General features: G+C 38.2%; 1 protein-coding gene and 1 pseudogene across 2 annotated transcripts in view; both read right to left on the reverse strand.

Annotated features, from left to right (window-relative positions):
* SMARCA5 (SWI/SNF related, matrix associated, actin dependent regulator of chromatin, subfamily a, member 5) overlaps positions 1-1781 on the reverse strand; it is a 40649-nt gene extending 38868 nt beyond the window's left edge. The window contains exon 1 of the mRNA XM_023225961.1: positions 1120-1781. Within this exon, the coding sequence (XP_023081729.1) occupies positions 1120-1296 (177 nt within the window). The 5' untranslated portion in view covers positions 1297-1781. The remainder of the gene's footprint in view (positions 1-1119) is intronic.
* Positions 1782-10344: 8563 nt separating this feature from the next.
* On the reverse strand, positions 10345-10854 carry LOC111551911 (annotated as a pseudogene). Its single transcript, XR_002734502.2, has one exon. The product of XR_002734502.2 is annotated as a 40S ribosomal protein S15a pseudogene (transcript).
* Positions 10855-26087: the final 15233 nt, after the last annotated feature.

The raw sequence follows: 26087 nt of genomic DNA on the forward strand, positions 1-26087 counted from the left end.
AATAAAACTACTGTGCCAAATGCCTCAATGGTAAACTACGCTCCCATTTCCTTACTGTACAATGTGCGTCAAGACTCATCTTCGGAGCAGTATTACTTTCATTCTAAGGATAGGAAAATCCCAGAAATCTTTGGGCTCCGACTTACAAAATATTTCAAAACAGGTCGAAGGCCAAGGATAACAATTGGAAGGAGCAATTACTTTTTCCCCAGATATTGCAAAGCCTGGAAGCATATCCAATTTACCCGCCTGGCAGTTTCCTCATCTTTCCAGCCCCTCAGTACTGTCAACACCCCCTGGCCAACCCAAACCCAGAAGTCTCGGCAGCCGAGGGGTATCAATTTTTTTTTTTTAAGGCCAGAGGCCAAAAAGAGAAAAAGTGCCGGACTGAGAGCCAATCAACTGCGCCTGGTTCTCTAATTCATTCCTACACTTACTCATCCCCCCCTAAATTCGATGGGGGATCCGAGACAGCTGCTGCTGCCTTGGTTGCTTTCCTTCCAGTGGAACAGTGCCTGGGAGGGGCTTCCTCTCCCTTCACAGAAGCAGCTGCGCCCCGCTTATCCCCACTGCGCACTCGGCCATCCAGCTCTCGCCATTGTTTCTGCCCAGAACAGATACCGCCCCCGCAAGGAACGGGAAGAAGAAAAGGAGGCCCAAGTCCTCGGACGCGCTGCTTTTAAATGCCTCCTTCACCCCGCCCGTGCATCCCGCTCCTAAGGGGTCATCTCCTCGCCCTTCCCCGAAGTTTGGTGGAAACTAAAAATCACATTCGGAGGTAGGAGAGGGAATTATGGGAGTCTAGTGAGAAAAAAACGATGGGTCCCCCGGGCCACGGTCACCAAGAACATCTGTTCATTGAGAGCGTTCAAAGATTTGTCAAGATTCACGAAAGAGACAAATAATTTCAATGTGAGGAGCCGGAAATCCATTTTGCTTGGCTCGAATAGGTTAAGAACAAGGGAGCAAGGGTGAGAGCATCATTTCGTATCCACAGGGTGTGAAGCTGAGTCTGGTGCAGAGAGGAGCCCGGCTCTGCGTCCGATCGCCACGATCCGGCGAGGGAGCCAGCTCCTCCTCCCCGCTGCGCCCGCTCCCCACGCCGCAAGCCGCCCTCACCTCCATCTCGGCTTCTGCGGGACCCGCGCTGGCCGCAGACGCAACCGCCTGCGCAGCGACGCCCTCGGGGCCGCCTTTGTTGCTGCTGTTGCTCCCGCCGCTGGCGGTCGAGGCTGCGGGCTTGGAAGGCGCGCTCTCGGGAGGCGGGGGTGGCGGAGGCTCGGCCGCGGACGACATGATGTTCCGTGTGCGTCACCCGCTGCTGCCAGAGGCCGAGTCCGGCGGGGATGGACGGGGAGGCCTAGGCCTGGGTGGCTACGTCGCAATAAACTGGTGGAGGAGCGAGACTCCCACCCGAGCGCTCCCCCGCGCCGCGCCTCCGCGACGGGCCTGAGCCGGGCCCAGGAGCTGCACACTCCCAGACGTTCTGCTCTTCCGCGGGGCTCTAGGTTCCACCGGCGCTTACCTCACGGCGGGAATCACGTCGACGAGGATGGGCGGGGCCAGACGGGTCACTGAGGTCAAGGAAGGCGGGCTGATTTAGAGAAGGGCGGAGGGTTGGGGGAAGGGAAAAGGAAAACGAAAGAGAGACTGAGGCTGGGAAAACGCTTCGCCGCCTCCTCCTCCTCTTCCTCTGGCAGATATCATCTATCTCGCCAGCATCCAGGACGACTACCTACGCCACCGACTTTCAACCCTCGCGAGATTTTTTATTGGCTCACTGACTGGGTACCGAGTGCGCATGCGCATACTTTCCTCCTTACCCTTGGCCCCTCCTCCTCACCCTTTGCCCCTCCTCCTCCAGACTTCTAGCGGGCTCGGGAGAGAAAAGTAGGCGGGACCTCGAGGGAGCGCTCGGAGGCGTAGGTTTGTGCGTCTGCTGCCTGGCAGCACGCGAGCTCAGTGTTCTAGGCTTTCGTAAGGGCTTATGGTTCTCGTTGGGTCTTCTGGGCCTGGCTGGGATCGGCGGCACGACTGGAAAACTTGCCCGAGTTTTGCGCTGCCCATTCAAACTTGGAAGTCTTGTTTCTGGCCCCAAAACTTCTGCCGTATCCGCTTAGAGGCGTGACGCCACAGCCTTGACGACGTTATGGTTACCCCAAATGACGTCTCAAGTGTTTTGTTATAAAAAAAAAAAAGTCCGTTAGTTTTTTCTTTTTTGTTTTTTTGTTTTTTTTTGCCTTCTCATGTTAGCTGCGTCAGTTATTTCTAAATATCCTCTATAAGCACAGAGTTAAATGATATTTCTTCTGAATTCATATGCTAAAGGTAAGCAAATAACATGCACACTACCATGTAAGTGAGAAACACAAATAGTATGTGGGGAAGATAGGTGGTATGATGTAATATTTTCCTCAAGCATCAAACATTAAAATTAAAACGCACATTCTCAAGTGTTCAGCACTAATTTTGTATACTGCCTTAGGCAGCCTTCAATGTAGCTTAAGGGCCTTGTGCATTCATCTCCTACAAAATTTAAATACGTTGTAGTCTATTTGATGACAAATCTGCATACTACAGTAGATTATCTACCCAGCATAGGGTCTGTCTTTTCTTTTTTTGTTCGTCATATTCAGTATTCTATAAATGTTTATTAATAAAGGAGGCACATTTTTCAAGAGTTGAGGTTTGAGCTAACTGGTTATGTTGAATTCCAAACAAAAAGGATCTCCTTTAAATATATAGCCTGCAAATTTTTTAACTAATGAAATAATTCTTTAATTGACATCTGGAAAAATGTCCCCACTCCACTAGAAATGCTAGTTCTTAGACTGTAAGGAAATGTCTAAGGACATATGCGAAGATAAATACCTACAATGGTGTTCATCATACTCTTCATATGTAACTGCAAAAAGCTAACAGCAGTAGGCTGAATCCAGTATTAAAAGTTACGTCTTTAAAACTGTCATACACCCAGAAAATGAACTATTAACCTTTAACAACCGTTAATGTAGAGTAATGGTTGTTTTGTTTTGTTTTGTTTTGAGACAGAGTTTCTCTGTCGCCCAGGCTGGAGTGCAGTGGTGTGATCTCGGCTCACTGCAATCTCCAACTCCCGGGTTCAAAGGATTCTCATGACTTAGCCTCCGTAGTAGCTGGAATTACAGGCTTGCACCACCATGCCTGGCTAATTTTTGTATTTTCAGTAGAGACAGGGTTTTGCTGTGTTGGCCAGGCTAGTCACAAACTCCTGGTCTTAAGTGATCTGCTCGCCTAGGCCTCCCAAAGTGCTGGGATTACAGGTGTGAACCACTGCACCCAGTCCCGAAGAATGTTAATTTATAAAGTGTTAACTGAAAAAAAATTTTTAACAGTTCAAAAACGTAGGTAAAAGTTGGAAGCATATTTACAAAAGTATTGAAAGTGATTGTTGCTGGTATTTCCTAATTATTTTTTGCTTGACTGCATGTTTTTCATTTGTATAAAATGAATTTGCCTTTTTTTTTTTTTTTTTTTTTTTTGACAGCAGCTTGCTCTGTCTCATAGGCTGCAGTTCAGTGTCCCAATCATGAGTCACTGCAGCCTCAGCCTCCTGGGGTCCAGCAATTCTCCCACCTCAGCCTCCCAAGTAGCTGGGACTGCAGGTGCATGCCACCACGCCCAGCTCATTTTTGTATTTATTGTGTGTAGACAGGGATCACCATGTTGCCTCTACTCGTCCTGAACAACAATTAGAGCTCAAGCCATCTACCTGCCTCAGTCTCTCAAAGTGATGGGATTACAGGTGACAGCCACTGTGACAGACTGCTGAATTTGCCTATTATTAAGAAAACTTTTTTAAAAAAATTTCAGCTTTGCCAAGGTATAATTGACAAAACTTGTGTATATTTAAGGCATACAGTGTGATGTTTTGATATATAAACACGTTATGAAATGATTACCACAATCAAGCTAATAAGCATATCCCTGCCAGCATGGTGAGAACATTTAAAATTTACTCTCATCAAATTTCAACTATGCAAACAGTGTTATTAACAATAGTTACCATGCTGTACATTACATCTCCAGAAATTATTCATCCTGTATAACCAAAACTTTGTATCCTTTGACCAACATCTCCCCATTTTTAGAAAACTTATTTTTAGTTTTAAAAAATGTTCTTTCACCGAAAAAAAAAAAATATGTGAAAGGGTAAGAAAGTAGCATCTAGGGTGGAACCTGACACATACTTAATAAATACTTGATGAATAATTTTTTGTATTTACATTAAATAGACTAAAACATTAATTTAGTATTCAAAATGTTTCTTCACTTTTTATAGTCTTAGGTAGAAATCTTGGGTCTTGGTCTGGAAACCCTAAAGTTATACGTAGGTATATAAATGGAAGGATCTTAAGTCTGATAACTATTTAAAGAAAGCAATGAATAGCAAGGAAAACAATGCACATAAATAAATAAAAATTGCATCCAAAATGGTGGTTGTCTTTTAACATGTGCATTTATATGTGAGTTTCTCATATGATCATATGAAAGCTGTATTAGAATCATTTGGGGGGAAATTATAGAGAAAAGATAGAAACTAGAAAGGGGACACAGAATGTTCGGACTCAGTTATCTAGCATAAGTGATAGAGAAAAAGATTTTTGGCAGAGTTGAGAACCAGAAAGGAAAAGCAGAGAAGAGCTACGGAAAAGACAGGAAGCCTAGAAACAGCTACAGGGACATTAGCTGTGTTCCTCAGGCAGATAGCAGTACTAATATGGTGGCCAAATCACAAAATCCTGCTAAAAGGCTAAATCTAGCAGCTAGTTGTTGAATTGACCACATAATATAGAATTCATGTGTTGGTAAAAGAGTGGGTTGGGGAGCAGGCAAGCCTAGATTCCAGTGCAGGTTCTAAAACTTAGTAGCTGTGTGAATGCAGACAAGTTAACCTCTTTGAAATCAGTTTTCTCATCTTTTTATTATTATATTATCCTAGCTTTATTTTGAGTTAATATTCTTATTATGATGTCATAAAAATTAAATGAGACAGTACAAGGTTCATGATACAGTGCCTGACATATAGTGAGCTCTCCGTTCAAGTGTCAGATAGTCTTATCCTTGAGAATCATAAGCCTAACGTTCAGAGTCTAGTTGAAAGAAGAAGAACCAAAGAAGGAGGAGGGTAAGGAGTTTGGTAGCAAGAAAACACCAGAAAGGATTAGAGCTTTAGCTATGTTCCCAGCAACAGAATGCTACAGTGTAAAATAATGTTAGTGTTCTATCTTCAATATGTATATACACAGTTTACACCTAAAATTTCCTCTGTTAGATTTAATGTGCTAGAACAGCATGTACAGTACAGAAATACAATGGAACAAAGAGATGTTGCCAGAGGACAAAAATGTGCCAAAGAGCCAGGGCTCTCTCAGCATTGTGTCCTTGGACGGTAACAGAAAGGAGTTAATGTTTTCTCAAGGACAAAGAAGAAATGCAGCACCTCTCTTCTTTGCAACTCCTTTTGTCAAAGCCTAAGAAAATAAAGTCTGATTACTGCAAGCAATAAAACCATATTGAGTTTGTATCTAAAAATGGATATTTCCAACACCAGATACCAATGATGAAACCTTGTATGTATCTTTTTTAGAGTTCTCCCACATAGGTCATTTGTCAGTGTACAGAGATTTCAGTTAAAGAGAAACAACAACTGTACTGTTAAATAGGTAAGGATATATTCCCTTAATTCCCCTCATATTTAGTCACCAACTAAATAGTGGGAGACTTTATAGCTGCTTGGTATGTACACATATGTTTATATAGTCAAAGTTTTTCAGGTTTTCTCTGTATTTCTTCCTGCTCATGAAAAAATAATTTCTTTTTTGTTGGACTGGTTATAGGTAAAGTATTCCTAGGAACTCAAATATTATGATCCAAAGTTAAATTTTATCCACCATCTTTGAAACCTTTTTGAAAGAATAAACTACAAAACTTCAATTAAGAAATTAGAGATTTTTATTTAGTTCTTATCTCATTTATTAAAAGGAACTTCAGACAAAGGAAATTAGGCAGTCTTTTGCTCAAAATATTGAAAGTAAAATGATAGAAAAGATGTATCATTAAAACATTAGTAAACGGAAAACAGGAGTGGCTATATCATCAGATAAAGTGGACTTCAAAGCAAAGAAAATTATGAGACAAAGAGGGACATTATATAATGATGAGAGTATCAAACCAGAAGACATAGCAATTTTAAATCTATATGTACCAAACAACAGCTGCAAAATATGTGAAGCAAAAACTGACAGAACTGAAATTAGAAATAACAAATCCACAATTATATGTGGAGACTGCAGCATCTCTCAACAACTGATACTACAACTAGGCAGAAAACCAGCAAGGGTATAGAAGAACTTAACAATAGCCAATAGGATCGAATTGACATTTATAGGACACTGCACACATTTTTTTTTCTTCTACGAAAGTAGGACCACACACATTCTTTTCAAGAACCCACAGAACATATAGCAAGATAGACCATAAACCTTAACAAATTTAAAAGATTTGAAATCATGCAGAGTGTGTTTTTTAACCACATTGGAATCAAACCAGAAATCAATAACAAAATGTTACCAGGGATATATTCAAACTAAATGACATGCTTCTAAATAATCTATGGGTCAAAGGGAGGTCTCAAGAGAAATGAAAAAGTACATTGAACAGAAAAAAATACAATATATTAAAATTTGTGGAACACAGTTAAAAGAGTGCTTAGAGGGAAATTATACACTAAATGCTTACATTGAGAAAAAAGAGTAGTCTAAAATGCAAGCTTTCACCTCAAAAACCCAAAAAAAAGCAGAGCAAGAATAAATCCGAAGTAAACAAAAGGAAGGAAATAATAAAGGTAAGAGCAGAAGTCAATGAAATTAAATATGGAAAATAAAAAGCAAAAACTGGTTCTTTGAAAAGATACATAAAATTGGCAAATCTCTAGGAAGTCTGACAAGAAAAGAAGAAAGGAAAAAAGAGTGGGAAAGAAGGAAGGAAGGAAGAAACAAGGCTCAAATCACTAATATCAGGAATAAAACAGGATCTATCATTATAGACCCCAAAAACATCAAAAGAGTAGTAAGGGAATACGACACACATAAATTTGACAACTTAAATAAACCACTTCCTTGAAAAATACAAGCCACTTTAACTCAAACAGTATAAAAATCATTTGAATAGCACTATAACTATTTAGGAAATTAAATTTAGAAATTAAAAACTCCCAAAAAAGAAATCTTCAGGCACAGATGGTTTCAATGAAAAATTCTACCAAATATTTAAAGATGAATTAATACCAATACTATGCCATCTCCTACAGATAATAGAAGAGGATGATACACTTTGTAATTAATTCTATGAAGGTACTATATCTCTAATATCAAATCAGACAGACACTACAAAAAAAAGAAAAGAAAATGACAGACCAGTATCACTGATGAATTCAGACAAATCCTTAACAAAATATTATCAGATACAATTAAACAATGTGTAAAAATAATTATGCAGCCTGACCAACTGTGATTCATTCCAGATATTCAACACTGATTCAATATTTGAGTATTAGTCAATGTTGTCTGCCATATTAACAGGCTAGAGAAGAAAACTCACGTGATTATATTGATTGATGAGGAAAATGCATTTGACAAAATTCCAACACCCATTTATGACAAAACTCTCAGAAAAAAAAGAGAAAACAAATAGAGCAGAACTTCCTCCTCTTAATAAAGAGCATCTGCAAAATACCTACAGCAAACGTTATGTTTAGTGAGATTGAATCCTCTCCCTCTAAGATCTGAAACAGGGAAAGTTTTCTGCTTATACCATTCATATTCAACACAGTGCTGAAAAGGAAAAATAGAGATCACTAAAATTATCTTCAAACTGACATAAAATAAAACTTTTGTTGAAAATCAGAATAATGACTCGATTTGGCCAAATACAAATTTATATTTTTCATAATCTTTAACCATAAAGTGGAAGTAATGCTAGTTTATTTGATCAATAAACCAGTATTAATTTAGGAAAAACATTCCCAACTAAAATTAGTATAGGATTGCATTATACTTAACATCGATACATTAGATAAGACATAGATGACTTTATTAAAACCAAAAAATTAGTATTGTTTGCCAAAGATTCACCTAAACTTTGTGAACATGGCTTCTCTACTTGTTAGTTTCAGTAAGAATCCTTTTCTTTTAGATTTAGCACACTTGAATTGTTAGAAGTTTATTATTTTCTGGGAATTTTTGGATTACTCAATCTGTGTAAGTGTCTCTATTAGTCAATCAGAACAGGCCCCTTTAACAGTTTGTAATTGAACTTACTGATAACATCCTGAGATGGAAAACATTACACACACACACAAAGGAAAGTGAAATTCTTTCTGAATTATAGACACATACACAGACAGAGATAGATAGCACTTAGAGTTTTAATTCTAAAATTTCAGCCATTGGTCAAGAGTAAATGCAATATCACAATAACTTTCCAGTTCAGATACTAAAGAGCTGTTCTTTCCTGATAGGAAATTCTTAATTGATTTGAGCCCTAAATAGGTAAATTGACAAACCAAAAGACCAACAAATCCAACACTTTGTTGTCTCGCACTCAGCAGAGAATAGATCTTTATTAGCCACAAATAATTCTACAGAAATCAAATGGTCAGATCATAAAAACCAAATTGCCAGTTATTGCTGCCACTAATGGGAAATAACTTACCAGCTGCAAAAGAACAAAAAACAAAACATAAAATTAGTAGAGAAGAAAACTGAAAATAGAAAAACATCATCAGCAAATTTCTATTGCTGCTTTGGATTTACCTTTGGAAGTCAAGACATGCTGGGCTTAAACTACTTATGAGATGCACTTTTCTGGTGACAGTTTACCTGGTGATATGGTTTGGCTGTATCTCCACCCAAATCTCCTCTTGAATTGTAATCCCCATAATCCCCTCATGTCTAGTGAGAGACCTGGTGGGAGGTGACTGGAACATGGGGGCAGTTCCCTCATGCTGTTCTTGTGATAGCAAGTGAGTTCTCACAAGATCTGATGGTTTTTATAAGGGACTCTTCCCCCTTTGCTCCTTTCTCTCTCTCTCACCTGCTGCCATGTAAGATATGCCTTTTCCCGTTCCACCATGATTGTAAGTTTCCTGAGGCCTCCCCAGCCATTCAGAACTGTGAGTCAATTAAACTTTTCCTTTATAAATTACCCAGTCTCCGATATTTCTTTATAGCAGTGTGAAACAGACTAATACACCTGGTCTTGTTAAGTGAATCCACTGGACATGGTCGTGGAAGACTCCCAAAACTGTTAAAAGAAATTTTTCAAAAAAGTAAAAGCATGATTCTCATACATATATAAAAAAGAACACTTGTTAAAGATATTATTTAACTCACTAATAAGGAAGTTAGTGAGGTGTTACAACCAGTTTAAAGATTAAAAAAGGAAAAACAGATTTATATTGGGTAAAGAAAAGTTGAAATGAATGTGGAAGTGGAGGTAAAATTATCTTCTTCCACACGAGGGGAAGGAGGTCAATTTACTTTCTAATGCATATGACAACACTCACATATGTACAGACAAGAATTATTTTGCACTTGTATAAATTATTTACAATTTACAGAGTTGTAAAATAGCTCCCATAGAGTCAGAAAACCCAAAAGTTTGTCCTCTGGAGTCAAGACAATTCATGATTTTCTATTTAAGCAAATGTTTTCCCCTATGCGCTGTTGTTATAGTTTTATTGTAAATGATTCTCATTTGGACTCTTAAGTAACCCACTGGTTAATCTGCCTTTGTTTTACGTCAAGTGAAAGAACTGAAATTCCACCCATATGCAAACTTGTAACCACTGCAGCATGTATTTTTGTCATTCTGCATCTCTCCAGAATAGCTTTCTTTGTTTTCTCTTGGTTTCTCTGCTTCTAAGTAAGTGCATTGTGTTTAGTCTGTTCCAACTCCAATTGGCTGTGCATTATGGTACCTCATAGACAACAACCAGTGTTTCAATTACAAATCTCAAGGTCGGGAGACAGATTGATTCAGTTTAGGTCGGGTGCCAATTCCAGATTCAACAGGTGTGAATAGAGACCAGGCCACTAGATATAAACATGGCTACCTAGGCCACCTCTTGAGCAGCAACCAAGAATGGAGGCTGTCTTAGAAAGAAGAGTAGATTAGTGTAAAGCATTGACTGGCATCTCTAGCATATGTTAATGATCTGTTTATGTTGCAGAAAAGTAAACTATCTGTGATAGAAAAATTTATTAATGTTCCCATTCAAGCATTATGATCCTTTTAATTTTCTTTTTTTTTTTTTTTTTTTGTCCATGAGGCATTTTATTTGTAAATGTATGTATTACATCCCTAGAAAAAGAATCCCAGGATTTTCCCTCCTGTGTGTTTTCGTCTTGCTTCTTCATGGTCCATGATGCCAGCTGAGGTTGTCAGTACAATGAAACCAAACTGGCGGGATGGAAGCAGGTTATTCTGCCATTTTTCTAGATCTTTGAGTTGCACATCAAATCTGGGGCTGATCACTCCACACTTGTTTAGCCTGCCTGTAAGGTTCACAACAATTTTCCCAGCTCTGTGATCATCAATGATTTCAAATTCGCCAATGTAACCATGCTTCATCATCACAGTGAGAAACCGGACGATGACTTTGGAGCACGGCCTAATAAGCACCTGGCATTTGCCTCTCTTTTCGGCATTGTTGATGCTCTTGAGAGCATCAGCCAGGACATTCATGCGCACCATTGTGGCAGCGCGGAAAGATGGCGGAAAGAGTCCTTTTAATTTTCATTTCATGGTTCAATTTTCATCCAAGTTGCCAATTCTAAGCCCAGTTGCACTTAAAATTGAGGTACTCAGTTAAAATGTATTTGAAGTATGTTTTTGTGAGAGGTGGAGATTAATTTTGGCCTTTTGAAAATTTCATAACACTTGTAGGTATGTAATTATTATTCTATAATAACTCATCATGAAAGATAATATGGACTTAGTATCTTATAAATTCAAAGAAACTTTTTTTAGTTTCTTATTCATCTCAAAGTACCTGTTCTTCACAACTGTTGAACTTAATCTTCTCTGAATGGTAAGTGCTCCAGAACGCATGTAAGGAGGAAGCCGTGTGACTCTGTTACTGGTCAGAAGACCCACTGAGTTGTGTTCTTAAAAAGAGTGCACTTTTGGTTTTGCCCTATCAAGACAGGCCACCTCAGGGTCTTAATTAGTGGAAAGAAGTGGAGATTTTGTAAGTCTTGCTTTCAGACAGAAAATAGAAGGATTTTAAGTCAATGGAATTTTCCACTTACTATTTTGTAAGAGAATCAGGAATTATAGAACAGAGACCTTGACAGTAAGAACTGTGTAAGACTAACCTTTGCAGCTTGCTCTTGCTTGTCACTTTTGTTACAGCTTGTGCTGAACATTTCAAACCTAAATTCCTTATCATTGATTTTTCTTTTATTACAGTTCTCTCAGTAATATGAATTAATGAATAATGATATTTGGAAGTAGACTGAATTTTAATTCTAGATTTATAATTGAACTCAATGAAATATTTATGGAGCTGCAATTACCTTTATAAAACGAGTATATCTTATGCACTTTGATTCTAAACCAGAACCTATGGTATAGATTGCAATAGTATAATTTAGCTGTTTTGTGTTTTATTTACATATTGTGTGTGTGTCCCCACATAAACAGACACCAAGACAGGGTCAAGCATGTGAGATATTTACTAGAGGGACTAACTGTTAAGAATAAAGGGGCTAGGAGTGGTGGCTCGGGCCTGAAATCCCAGCACTTTGGGAGGCGGAGGCAGGTGGATCATGAGGTCAGGAAATGGAGACCATCCTGGCTAACACGGTGAAATCCCATCTCTACTAAAAATACAAAAAATTAGCCGGGCGTAGTGGTAGGCACCTGTAGTCCCAGCTACTCGGGAGGCTGAGGCAGAAGAATGGCATGAAGCCGGGAGGCAGAGCTTGCAGTGAGCTGAGATCGCACCACTGCACTCCAGTCTGGGCGACAGAGCAAGACTCCATCTCAAAAAAGAAAAAAAGAAAAAATACATGAATAAAAATAAAGGGAGGAAGCATGAATAAGGAGGGAGCGACTCGAGACAGACAGGCAAAACTAACATTTGTAAAGACAAGGGAAGGATGGGAGATTGTGAAAGAAGAATTTCAGTTTGTAGCAGAGCTCTGAGAAAGTTTTGACCAGGCAGATGGGGCATCTTTAAGCGAAAGTTGCTCATTACATGAGCAGTATGTTCCATGAGAATGTTCCTGCACTAGTACCACTGCCTGCTGGGTATAACCTGAGAAAAGTGGGCCCTAAGCACAAACATGGAGTAAGTGGGGAGTAGGGATGAGAGGATGGAGGGATGGAGAGTTGGATCCAGAGGGGCTACTGCTGGGACTGCCATAGTAGATCTGAGTGTCATAGTTTCACAAGAATATATAGGCATATTGTAGAAAGAGACAGAAGTATACTTTCAACAAATTCATCATCTTTTAAATTTAATTAATTTCAGCTAATTTTACACACACACACACACACATACACACACTATACAATCTTCAGGGTGAAAACTAAAATGTGTATTTATAATTGAACCCTGATTTTGGACTCACAGAGATCCCAGGTACTCAAATACAATTTAGATGAAAGAAGATTTGTATTTTGATGATCACAGTGATGATAATGATAATGATACCTAAAGTTTATTTGCTGCATGTAGTGTTTGAAGTTTTTTATGTTTTGACTCACTGTCCCTCACATTAGCCCTTGTGAAGGGGATAATATTTGTCCCCATTTTGCAGACAGAGAAACAGACACAGAAGGTGGAGTGGCTTACATAGTATTATACAGTCAATGTATGATATGGCAGATTAATTAGACTAAATTGCATAAGAGTAAAAGATGAAACCTGTAGCTCAAGGATGGTAACTTACTGAGATCGTGGAAATAATTGAAGGTCACCCAGACAAGAACAAACAGATGCTATTTATTCAGAACTTGTTATATCAAGGGACTCAGCCACCATCACTTGCTCTCGGCAAAGCAGAACAGTGGTAGAGTGGGAACTGGAAAAGCTTTATAGTGTTGTGCTCTGAGTGGAGCTCATTGGCATGGAGGAACTGGAGGCAGGCTAAATACAAATAAGACATCTAGGATGACTGGTTTGGGAAGTATATGTGGCTTTCTCTAGTTGATCCAGAGTTGAAAGTTGTCCTGATGCAAAAAATAGGGAAGTAAGCAGTCATTGACCAAGTTGTGACCATACTGAGCTGTTGCTGCAGAGGTTGTGGTATAACTCCTGCTGTGGTTTGAATGTCTGTGTCTCCCCCAAATTCATATATTGAAATTCTCACTCTCAAGGTAATGGTTTTAGGAGGTAGGCCTTTTGGGAGGTGATTAGGTCATAACAACTCCACAGAATGGGATTCGTTTTCTAATAAAACAGGCCCAAGGGAGCTCGTTTTTCTACCATGTGAGGACATAGTGAGAAGGCTCCATTTGTGAACCAGGAAGCAGGACCTTACCAGGCACTAAATCTGCCAGCACCTGGATCTTGGCCTGCCCAGTCTTCAACACTATGATAAATAAATTTCTAATTTTCTTTTTTTTCAATCTACACAGTTCATGGTATTTTGTTATAGCAGCCCAAAGGGACTAAGACAGTTTCTCCAACTAGTTGCTACAGACGTTGTGTGTCACAATTCTGTGGTTGCATAGAGTCAGTTTGTATATTCAGTCCCTCAAGGGGAAAATCACTCAACTTATCTTAATAATTCTGCTAACAATAGTTTGCTTCTTTTTTTTTTTTTTTTTTTTTTTTTTGAGACAGAGTCTCGCTCTGTCGCCCAGGCTGGAGTGCAGTGGCCGGATCTCAGCTCACTGCAAGCTCTGCTTCCCGGGTTTACGCCATTCTCCTGCCTCAGCCTCCTGAGTAGCTGGGACTACAGGCACCCGCCACCTTGCCCAGCTAGTTTTTTGTATTTTTTAGTAGAGACGGGGTTTCACCATGTTAGCCAGGATGGTCTCGATCTCCTGACCTCGTGATCCGCCTGTCTCGGCCTCCCAAAGTGCTGGGATTATAGGCTTGAGCCACTGTGCCCGGCAGAATAGTTTGCTTCTATTTAATAGTAATAGCAATAAAATGCTATTTAGGTTATCTTAAATGCCAATAAAATTTAACATATGAATGTTTAATTTTTAATAAAAAGTTTAATAAAATATTAAACAAATATATAAATTATATGTATATGTGTGTATGCTGTACCATTTGTACATATGTATATATGTACTATATATACAATGTATAGACACACATGTATACATACTATATATGTGTGTGTATGTATATATAGTGTATGTAAATACAACAGTGAAGAAACCTGGTTCTATGAACACTCAAAAGGTTAGTGCCTCTGCTAGTTCCTGTATTAAATTTTACCTGATAAAGTGTTTTACAGTGTGTGGTTATGACCAACTGAGAGCTGTCCTTCAACAACCATTCTCCAGTACTCTCTCAGTTAACCAGGCATCTGTGTATCCTGAATAAAGTCTTCATTTCTCATCCTCCCGTGTTGCCAGAGGTGGTCATGTATATTAGTCTGTTCTCACACTGCTATAAAGAAATACCTGAGACTAGGTAATTTATAAAGGAAAGAGGTTTAATTGACTCACAGTTCCACATGGCTGGTGAGGCCACAGGAAACTTACAATCATGGTGGAAGGTGAAGAGGAAGCAAGGACCTTCTTCACATGGTGGCAGGAGAGAGAAGTGTGAGTAGTGAAGAGGGAAGAGCCCCTTGTAAAACCATAGATCTTGTTAGAACTCACTCACTATCATGAGAACAGCATGAGAAAGCTACCCCCATGATCCAATCACCTCCTACCGGGTTCCTCCCTTGACACGTGGATTATGGGGATTACAATTCCAGATGAGATTTGGGTGGGGACACAGAGCCAAACCGTATTACCATGTGAGTGAAGGATGAGTGCAATTCCTCATGCAATTCCTCAGTAATACCATATTTATTTTTTCTCCTTTGAATAATGTTAGCCTTTGAGACTATGATTTTCAAAACTAACTGAGAAAATACTATTTGGAAACAGAGACTAAAAAATGTTTTTGCACATACAGCAGGTGCCCTTTAATGGAAAACAAAAGGACATCATTGACACATAAAAGTCATACTTCTCAAGCATCCAACAATTTTATTTTTAAAAATAATGCTTTATAGATAAATGTGTCTATGTCATGTGTCCAGACACAATGGCAAATGTTTAAAATAAATTTAATGTATCATAATTAAAAGGTTCATCAATTCCAAAAGTGACCCACTGTTTTTATATATACTGAAATCAAACTGTATTGACACTATATCAAAATATTAGATAACTTGCTATTTCATATATAATTTTAACTAAAGATTACTTTACCGGGCTGAGATAAGTAGGAGAAGCTAAGCACATGGCTGGAAATCACCAATTTTTTAAGTCTTGGAGGAAAAAAAAACAGTATAATGGCTTATATTAGCTTGTGAGCTTGCCCTGTGTCTGTGGCTTCTGTGGACTTAGAGATGGGGAAAATGGAGTTGGAGATAGGTGGAATTTTGAGACTGTCCCTTCCTCTTCTTCAGTAAATGATGGAAAGGTGTTAAATGACCAGTATTAAAGAGAGGAAAACAGTTTTACCAGAAACCTGAAAGAGGAATGAGGCTCTGGAGCAAGCTTATGCCTTCCTACTATGGGCTGGAGCTCCAAGCATGCTGTAGGGTTCCTTGCCCAGCTTCGTGCCACATAATTAGAAAGGACATGAATTAGAAGATGTGTTTCCAGGTTTTGGTGAGAGAAAAATTCAAGCACCAGAATGAGGAGGGTAAAAATACAGGCTCAGAAGAGAAATTGCTGAAAACAAGCACATTCACAAGGGCTTATCAACTGTGATCCAATGCAGAGTGAAGAGGGGACCCAGGAACCTGATCGCACCCTGGGAAATGTGAAGCTCTTTGTGAAATGACTATTACAATGGCCTGAAAAGGTTGGGTGTAGTGGCTCAAACCTATAACCCCAGGACTTTGAGAGGCTGAGGAGGGTGGATCCCTTGAGTCCAGGAGTTCTAGACTAGTCTGCACAACATAGGAAGATCTCCATCTCTACAACAACAACAAAAATTAAAAATTAACTGGGCATGGTGGCATGCACCTTTTAGTCCCAGCTTTTTGGGAGGCTGAGGCGGGAGGATTGCTTGAGCCCAGGAGTTCAAGGTTGTAGTGAGCTATGATCCCTAGTGCACTCCAGCCTGCATGACAGAGCAAGACACTGTCTCAAGAAAGAAAGAAAGAAAAAGAAGGGAAGAGGAGGAGGAGGAGAAGAAAAGGAAAATTAATTGTAAGGGTATTGGGGCCTAACTAAATGTAGTGTAAATATTAAATTGCAACTGAAATATCCCATAATGAGTATGTATGGTTAACGTATCTTATGTTAATCCTTATGGAACCTAAGCAGTGTTCCAAAAACAGACCCACCACATTTGTTCTATTTAACTTTTTTAGATCAGGTTTTTTGAAAAGTCTTTGATGGCTCTTAATATCGATTAATACTTGATCTCAATTAGTTGTGTTTATGTATGCTAACTACTTAATTGACATTTAACAGTGGAGCCAGCAGAGTAATAAGATAATAGATATCTGGATTTAAAATAAAGGCCTTTTTAAAAACTTGGAATTCAACAATGCCACTAATAATAAAAGATAAACGAGAACATCAGTGTCCATAAAAGTAAAAAGTTAATTAAGAACTTAAGGCAAAATTTCAAAGGCTTGTTGCCTTTTTGGCCATTTCATTTCTATTTTATGTTAGTTTTATGGATTTCTATGTAAAGTATTGCTATGGTCTGAATGTTTGTGCCCTCTGAAAATTCATATATTGAAATTTAATCACCAGTGCAGTGGTGTTGGGAGGTAGGGCATCTGTAAGGTGACTAGATCACGAGGTCAGAGCTTTCATGAATGGAATTAGTGCCCTTATAAAAGAGGCCAGAGAGATCTTGTTTGCCCTTCCTTCATCTGAGGATAGACAGAAGGTGCCATCTATGAGGAATATGAGGATTCAGACACTGAATCTTCTGGCACCTTCATATTGAACTTCCCGGCCTCCCTAACTGTGAGAAATAAATTTCTGTTGTTTATAAATTACCCAATCTAAGGTATTTCGTTATATTAGGTTGGTGGAAAAGGAATTGTGGTTTTGGCCATTGAAAGTAATGGCTTTACTTTACTTTACTTTACTTTCAATGGCCAAAACCATAATTACTTTTGCACCAACCTAATAGCAGCCTGAGTTGACTAAGACAAGTATTTTCTGTTTTTGAAATCTCCAGTGTGCTCTCTGGAGAGAGAAACACATTTTTCTATTTTAAAGTATGGGATGCTGTCTTTAGTTGCTAACAGAAAGCAAAACCTTGACCAATATGCTGAGAATCTGATTCCAGGATAATTTGGATTAAAAGATAAAAATGTAAAACGCCTTGGCTGATTCAGGAACTAAGGCAGTAGCCTTTTTCTCCCTTCTCTCAACCTCCATTTCCTTGTTAAAAATAGTAACACAAAGAACAGGCAGTTGAAACATTAGCGAAATCCATATTAGTAAGGCCAAATCACATGCAATGTATGAGAATGACAGATGAGTTGATCTTGTTGGTAACATTTTAAATAATACTCTTGATTACATTTATGTTTTATGCCGAGTAGCTCTTTCTTGCCACTACCTCTGCCTAAATACAGATGTCTTCAGCCAAGTGGTACTGCTCTGACTGCAAACAACCCTGGGTCCTTTTTTTTTTTTTTTTTTTTGAGATGGAGTCTGTTGCCCAGGCTGGAGTACAGTGGCACGACCTTGGCTCACTGCAACCTCCTGCCTCTCGGGTTCAAGCGATTCTCCCACCCAACCTCTGGAGTGGCTGAGATTACAGACTCCTGCTACCACACCCAGCTAATTTTGGGGGTTTTGGTTTTTTGTTTTTGTTTTTTTTTTTTAGTGGAGGCGGGGTTTTGCCATGTTAGCCAGGCTGTTCTCGAACTTTTGACCTTCAGTGATCCACCCGCCTCAGCCTCCCAAAGTGTGGTCAGTCATGAGCCACCACACCCAGCCAACTCTGGGTCCTAAATATAGTGAAAAGGCCCTTGGCTTGGTCCAAAACTTGCCCCAAACAAGTGTTATTTCACACATCATATTTCCAGAGCTGAGTACTGGCTGGAATGTTGCACTGCCCACTCTCTTGTTAGAAGCCTTATTCTCTTTTATTATTTTCTTCTTGAGTTAGTGCTCCAATACCTTACTAGGTGATTTTTTTGTAAGTTAGGCAACTGAGTGTTCTGGTAACTACCTCTCATTGGGAAAAATAATCTATTGCTTTGAATTAATAGGGTTTAATTTCACATTACAGATAATTTTTATTGGAAGAGTGAAAACTGTAAATAAAAAATACACTCAAAGATACAATTGCAACTAAATCTTAAATTTCTGTGGGTTTTCATGTTTTCCCTAACTCTGCTTTCAATTCAAGGGGAATAGGAAGACAACTTGTTTTATTTATTTTGTTTTATTTTAATCCTGACCTAGGCCACTGTAACTTCATAAAACTAAATGAAATTCTGGATTTGTGCCCATGGTCTAGCTCATATGGATCAAGGCATGTTTCTTATCACTTCACTAGCCACATTCTAAGTCTGGGACCTAACTTCCTAGGTTTTCTAAGTATTTTGGTTTGGACTAAGCCACCCTTTTCTAAACAGTATGATATGACCTGTTATGAAGACTTTATTTTATAATTCAAGCCTCTAGATTTTCATCTCTAAATTAATTGTTTACATGTTAAATAGAATAATAGGAAAGACACTGTAGGAATATTCCACTTGCTTTTCAGCATGATTCCACAATGTTAGGACACTTAAGCTGACCTAGGTAGAGGCCCACTGGGTGAGGTACTGAAGCCTCCTGCCAACAGCCATGTGAAGGAGCCGTGCTAGAAGCAGATTCTCCAGCCCCAGTCAAGCCTTCAGATAACTAGAGCCTAGGCTGACATCTTGGCTACAATCTTCGGCAAGAACTTGCCCTCTAAGAGACTTCCAACTGCTGATCCTGAGAATCTGTGTAAGATGCTAACCATGTTGTTGTTTAAGTTTGCTAAGTTGTCAGGTAGTTAAGGAACAATAGATGACTAATACAGATATCTTAATTATTTCAGATGATTTGTATAATTATAGTGATAATTTTCCAACAGATGGTACTAATGTATCTTATTCTAACAAAATCAGTATATTATAATTTTCTAACAGATGGAAGGGCCATTTTCTAATCTGATTGATATTTTGCTTGTAAAAGAGGAACAAATTTGATAAATGACAAATCTCACTGATTTAATAGCTAAAATATCTAAAATAACCCATGCTTATAAACAAAGAGCTATTTTTCTGGCTGATGTAATGATTATCAAATGTCTTGGAAACTTAAAACAATCTCCTATTGGTACTGGTATACTGGCTAAATTTGACATTTTATATTGCAGCTCAGATTTTTTTCCGTTTCTTTACTATACCAATATCCTATTGCTGGGTCCCAGCAGTAGTTTAAATCCATAAGTACTTCATGTAAAACAGATCATGTTATCATATTACTCAGGAGGCTGAGACAGGAGGTTCTCTTGAGCTTAGAAGTTCAAGGGCCAGCTTGGGCAACAAAAACCAGATCATCATTAATGAATCAAAATGTAACTATTATATCATTGATGGAACAGTTTAAGAATATATTTTCTGCTTTCATATCAACTGTAATAGAAGAATATAAAGAAAAACCTCATAGAGAAAAAAAGCCTCAGAGACTCTATTAATAATCTTTCTAGGTCATGGCCAATAATTTGAATGTTAAACAATGGTTCACTCTCTTTTTTTTTCTTTTTTTTCTTTTTGAAACAGAGTTTCGTTCTAGTTGCCCAGGCTGGAGTGCAGTGGCGCGATCTCGGCTCACCGTGACTTATGCCTCCTGGGTTCAAGCGATTCTCCTGCCTCGGCCTCCCAAGTAGCTGGGTTTACAGGCATGCACCACCATGCCCAGCTAATTTTGTATTTTTTAGTAGAGATGGGGTTTCTGCATGTTGGTCAGCCTGGTCTCGAACTCCCAACCTCTAGGAGATTCATCCGCCTTGGCCTCCCAAAATGCAGGAATTGTAGGCATGAGCCACTGCGTCAGCCCTGGCCATTGCTGAAATGACACCAGCCCAGGCTCCATGTGGTTCATGACTCAAGATAGCCCCTGGAACATGGACACACAGACCTTGTATCTCACACCACTTACACATGCCTCCCATTCCACCTTCACCTTTTAAATCCCCTCTCCTCAGCCTAAAGTTTGGAATGGTCTTTTAAGGACATAAGCGTGGCCATTCCCCAAGCGCTGGCACTTGAATAAAGTTGCTTTTCTTTCACCAAAACTTGCTTCTCTTGTTTTTAGCCTCTGAGCAGCAAGTAGCCAGACTTGAGTCTGTTACAGTGTAAGAAATTTTAACTTTCAAAGGATAGCTCAAACTGGGATTTTTCAGAAACTTATTGTAGATAAATTCTTCCTATTGGTGAGGGGACCAAGCAAGGATAAATCCTATTGGTGAGGGGACCAAGCAAGGATAAAATCTTGTTCCAAACAGGTTGAGATATCATGGATATGACAATGCCAATGCCATGTGTATTTGTGGGAAACATAGATTTCTTTTTTTAATTTTAAAATGTACAATTAAGTTATTGACTATAGTCACCCTGTTGTGCTATCAAATAGTAGATATCCATTCTTTCTACATTTTTTTGTACCTCTTAACCAGCCCCCACCTTCCCCAACCTCTCTCACCGCGCCAGTCTCCCACTACCCTTCCCAGCCTCCGGTAACCAATCTTCTACTCTCTTTGTCCACCAGTTCAATTGTTTTGATTTTCAGATCCCACAAATAATGTGATGTTTGTCTTTCTGTGCCTGGCCTATTTCACTTAACAAAATAATCTTCAGTTCCATCAATGTTGTTGCAGATGACTGGATCTCATTCTTTACTGTTTTTTTCTTTCATTTGTTGAGACAGGGTCTCACTCTGTCACCCAGCCTGGAGTACGGTAGCATGATCATGTCTGTCTGCAGCCTTGACTTCCTGGGCTCAGGTGATCCTCCCACATCAGCCTCCCAAGTAGCTCAGACTACAGGTGTGCACCACTTTGCATGGCTAATTTTTCCATTTTTTCTGGAAATGGGGTTTTGCTATGTTGCCCAGGCAGCCCTTGAACTCCTGGGCTTAAACAGTCTGCCCACCTCAGTCTCCCAAAGTGCTGGGATTACAGGCCTGAGTCTGTTCATACTTCTGAGCCACACCCAGCCTCATTCTTTTTTATGCCTGAGTGGTAGTCCATTGTATCTTTGTACCACATTTTCTTTATCCATTCATCTGTTGATGGACACTTATGTTGCTTCTGGATGTTAGCTATTGTAAACAGTGCTGCACCCAACATAGAGTGCAGATGTCTCTTCGATATACTGATTTCCTTTCTTTTGGGCCTATAACCAACAGTGAGATTGCAGGACCAATATGGCAGCTCAAGTTTTAGTTTTTTAGGAACCTCCAACTGTTCTCTATAGTACTTGCACCAATTTGCATTCCTACCAACAATGTATAAGGAAGGGTTCTCTTTTCTCCACATCCTCGTCAATATTTGTTATTATCTGTCTTTTGGATATAAGTTATTTTAGCTGGGGTACGATGACATCTCTTTGTAGTTTTGATTTGCATTTCTTTGATGATCAGTGATATTGAGCACCTTTTCATATGACTGTTTGCTATTTGTATGTCTTCTTTTTGAGAAATATCTATTCAAATCTTTTGCCCATTTTTTGATAGAATTACTAGTTTTTTTCCTATAGAGTTGTTTGAGCTCCTTGTATATTCTGGTTATTAATCCCTTTTTTAGATGAGTAGTATTTCCTCATTTTCCCATTCTGTGCATTATCTTTTCACTTTGTTGATTGTTTCCTTTGCTATGAAGAAGATTTTTAACTTGATGTTATCCCATTTGTCCATTTTTAATTTCGTTGTCTGTGCTTGTGGGGTATTGTTCAATAATTATTTTGCCCAGACCAATATCCTGAAGATTTTACCCAATGTTTTCTTGTAGTAGTTAAATGGTTTGAGGTCTTAGAGTTAAGTCTTTAATCCATTTTGATTTGATTTTTGTATATGGTGAGAGATAGGGGTCTAGTTTTGTTCTTCTCAATATGGATATTCAGTTTTCCCAGCACTCTTTATTGAAGAGACCATCTTTTCCCCAATGTAGGTTCTTGGCATCTTTGTCGAAAATGAGTTCACTGTAGGTCTGTGGATTTGATTCTGGATTCTCTATGCTGTTCCATTGGTCTATGTGTCTGTTTTTATGCAAGTACCATGCTGTTTTGGTTACTATACCTCTGTAGTATAATTTGAAGTAAGATAATGTGATTCCTCCAGTTTTGTTCTTTTTGCTGGGACAGCTTTGGCTATTTTGGTTTTTTTGTGGTTCCATATAAATTTTAGGTTTCTTTTTATTTCTGTGAAGAGTGTCATTGGTGTTTAGATAGGGATTGCACTGAATCTGTAGATTACTTTGGGTAGTATAGACATTTAACAATATTTATTCTTCTAATCTGTGAACATGGAATATTTGTACATTTTTTGGTGTCCTCTTCAATTTCTTTCATCAGTGTTTTATAGTTTTCATTATAGGGATTTTTCACTTCTTTGGTTAATTTCTGGGTATTTAATTTTATGTGTGGCTATTGTAAATAGTATTACTTTTTTCACATTTTTTACTCTTGGTATATAGAACAGTACTATAATTGCTACTAATTTTTATATGTTGATTTCGTATTCTGCAACTTTACTGAATTTATCAGTTCTGTTTCTTATGGAGTCTTTAGCTTTTTCTAAATGTAATATGATAGCATCTGCAAACAAGGATAATTTGACTTCTTTCTTTCCAATTTGGTTACCCTTTATATCTTTCTCTTGTCTGATTTACATCATTCTCTTGTCTTGTTCTCTTGTACTATGTTGAATAAAAGTGATGGCAGTGGGCATCCTTGTCATGTTCCAGATTTTAGAGGAAAGATTTTCTTTCCTCTAAGCCTTCTAGCTGTGGGTCTGTTGTATATGGCTTTTGTTATGTTGAAGTATGTTCCTTCTATCCCCAGTTTTTTAAGGGTTTTCATTATAAAGGGATGTTGAATTTCATCAAATGCTTTTTTAGCACTAACTGAAATGATCATATGGCTTTTATCCCTCATTCTATTGATATGATGTTTCATATTGATTGATTTGTATATGTTGTACCATCCTTGTGTTCCAGGGATAAATCCCAGTTGATCACAATGAGTGATTTTTCTATGTATTGTTGAATTAGCTTTGCTAGTGTTTTGTTGAGGATTTTTGCATCAGTATTCATCAGATATGTTGGCCTGCCATTTTCTTTTTTTTGATATGCCTTTGTCTGGTTTTGGTATTTGGTAACACTAGCCTTGTAGAATGAGTTTGTAGGTATTCCCTTCTCCTCTATTTTTCAGCATAGTTTGAGTAGGATTGATATTTGTTCTTCTTTAAATGTTGGATCAAAGTTAGCAGTGAAGCCGTGAGGTCCTGAGCTTTTTTTTACTGGGATAGTTTTTATTACAGCCTCGATCTTGTTACTTGTTATTGGTCTGTTCAGGTTTAGGACTTTTTCCTATTTTGATTTTGGTAGATTGTATGTATCTAGGAATTTGTCATTTCTTCTAGATTTTCCAACTTATTAACAGATAGTTGTTCATAGTAGCCACTAATGATATTTTGAATTTCTGCAGTATTCATGGTAGTGTCTCCTTTTTCATTTGTGATTTTATTTATTTGGATCCTCTCTTTTTTTTTCTTAGTTGGCTAAAGGTTTGTCCATTGTGATTTTGTCAAGTTGATTTTCAAAAAATCAATATTTTTCATTGATCATTTGTATTTTTTTATTTCAATTTCATTTATTTCTGCTGTGATTTTTATTATTTATTTTCTTCTAATGATTTTGGGTTTGATTTGCTCTTGCTTTTCTAGGTCTTTAAGATACATTGTTAGATTGTTTATTTGAAGTTTTTCCTCTTTTTTGATGTGGCACTTATAGCTATAAAATTTGCTCTTAGTACTGCTTTTGCTGTATTCCATTGGTTTTGGTACATTATGTTTTCATTATCATTTGTTTCAAGAAATGTTTCAATTTTCTTCTTAATTTCTTCATTGACCCACTGGTTATTTAGGAGCACATTGTTTAATTTCCATGTATTTGCATAGTTTCCAAAATTTCTCTTGTTATTAATTTCTAGTTTTTATTCCATTGTGGTAAGAGAAGGTGCCTGATATAATTTCAATTTTTTTGAATGCTTTAGTGTGACCTAACATGTGGCATATTGTTGAGACTAATTCATGTGCTGAATAAAAGAATGTGTATTCTGCAGCTCTTGGATGTAATGTTCTGTGATTATCTATTTCATCCATTTGGTCTACAATGCAGATTAAGTCTGATGTTTCTTTGTTAATTTTCTGTCTGGATTATCTGTTCAATGCTGAAAGTAGGATGTTGAAGTCTCCAGCTATTTTTGTATTAGGGCCTATCTCTCTCTTTAGCTCTAATTATATTTCCTTTATATATCTGGATTCTCCAGTATTGGGTGCATATATATATATATATATATATATATATACAATTATTATATCTTCTTGCTGAATTGACCCCTTTATCATTATATGGTGACCTTCTTTGTCTCTTCTTATAGTTTTTGTCTTGAAACCTATTTTGTCTGATATAAATATAGAGACTCGTGCTCTTTTTTGGTTTCCATTTACATGGAATATCTTTCTTCATCCCTTTATATTCAGTCTACGTGTCTTTATAGGTGAAACATGTTTCTTGTAGGCAGCAGATCAATGGGTCTTTTTTTTATTCATTCAGCCAGTCTGTGACTTTTCACTGGAGAGTTTAGTCCATTTATATTTAATGTTATTGTTGATAATTATGGATGTATTCCTGCCATTTTGTTATTTGTTTTGTGGTTGTTTTGTGGTCTTCTCTTCCTTCTTTCTTTTCTTCCTGTTTTCCTGTAGTGAAGGTAATTATCTCTGGTGATATGATTTAGTTTCTTGCTTTTTATTTTTTGTGTACCCATTGTATGTGTTTTGGTTTGGGGTTACCATGAGTCTTGCAGATGTTATCTTATAACCTGTGATTCTAACCTGATAAGAACTTAACACTATTTGCATAAACAAACAAGCAAAAAGAAAACGAATAAAAACTCTGTGCCTTAACTTTGTCCCCCTGCTTTTTAACTTTTTCTTGTTTCTATTTATATCTTATGGTATTGACTATGTCTTGAAAAGTTGTTTTAGTTATTATTTTTGATCAGTTCATTGTTTAGTCTTTCTACTTAGGTTAAGTGTAGTTTACACACTACAATTACAGTGTTGTAATAGTCTCTGTTTTTCTGTGTACTTACGATTTTTTTTTTTTTTTTGAGACAGAGTCTCACTCTATCACTCAAGTTTGAGTGCAGTAGCATGATGCCGGCTTACTTTGCCTCCTGAGTTCAAGCAATTCTCCTGCCTCAACCTCCTGAGTAGCTGGGACTACAGGTGCACGCCACCACCCCCAGCTAATTTTGGTATTTTTAGTAGAGACGAGATTTCACCATGTTGACCAGGAAGGTCTTGATCTCCTGACTTTGTGATCCTCTTGCATTGGCCTCCCAAAGTGCTAGGATTACAGGTGTGAGCCACCGTGCACAGCATAAAGTCAGTAACTGCTGGGGTCCGCATGTTTCCTAAACAAAGGAATGAACACACAAGACAACACAAGACAAGACAAACATGGCGGCCGCCCCGAATGGCATGCTCTGCTTTATTTTATACAGTCGTTTGTGTCACAAGACACATTGTTGTTTTTCTGACCTTTCCCT

This window comes from Piliocolobus tephrosceles, chromosome 3 (genome assembly GCF_002776525.5).
Source record: "Piliocolobus tephrosceles isolate RC106 chromosome 3, ASM277652v3, whole genome shotgun sequence".
NCBI lineage: Eukaryota > Metazoa > Chordata > Mammalia > Primates > Cercopithecidae > Piliocolobus > Piliocolobus tephrosceles.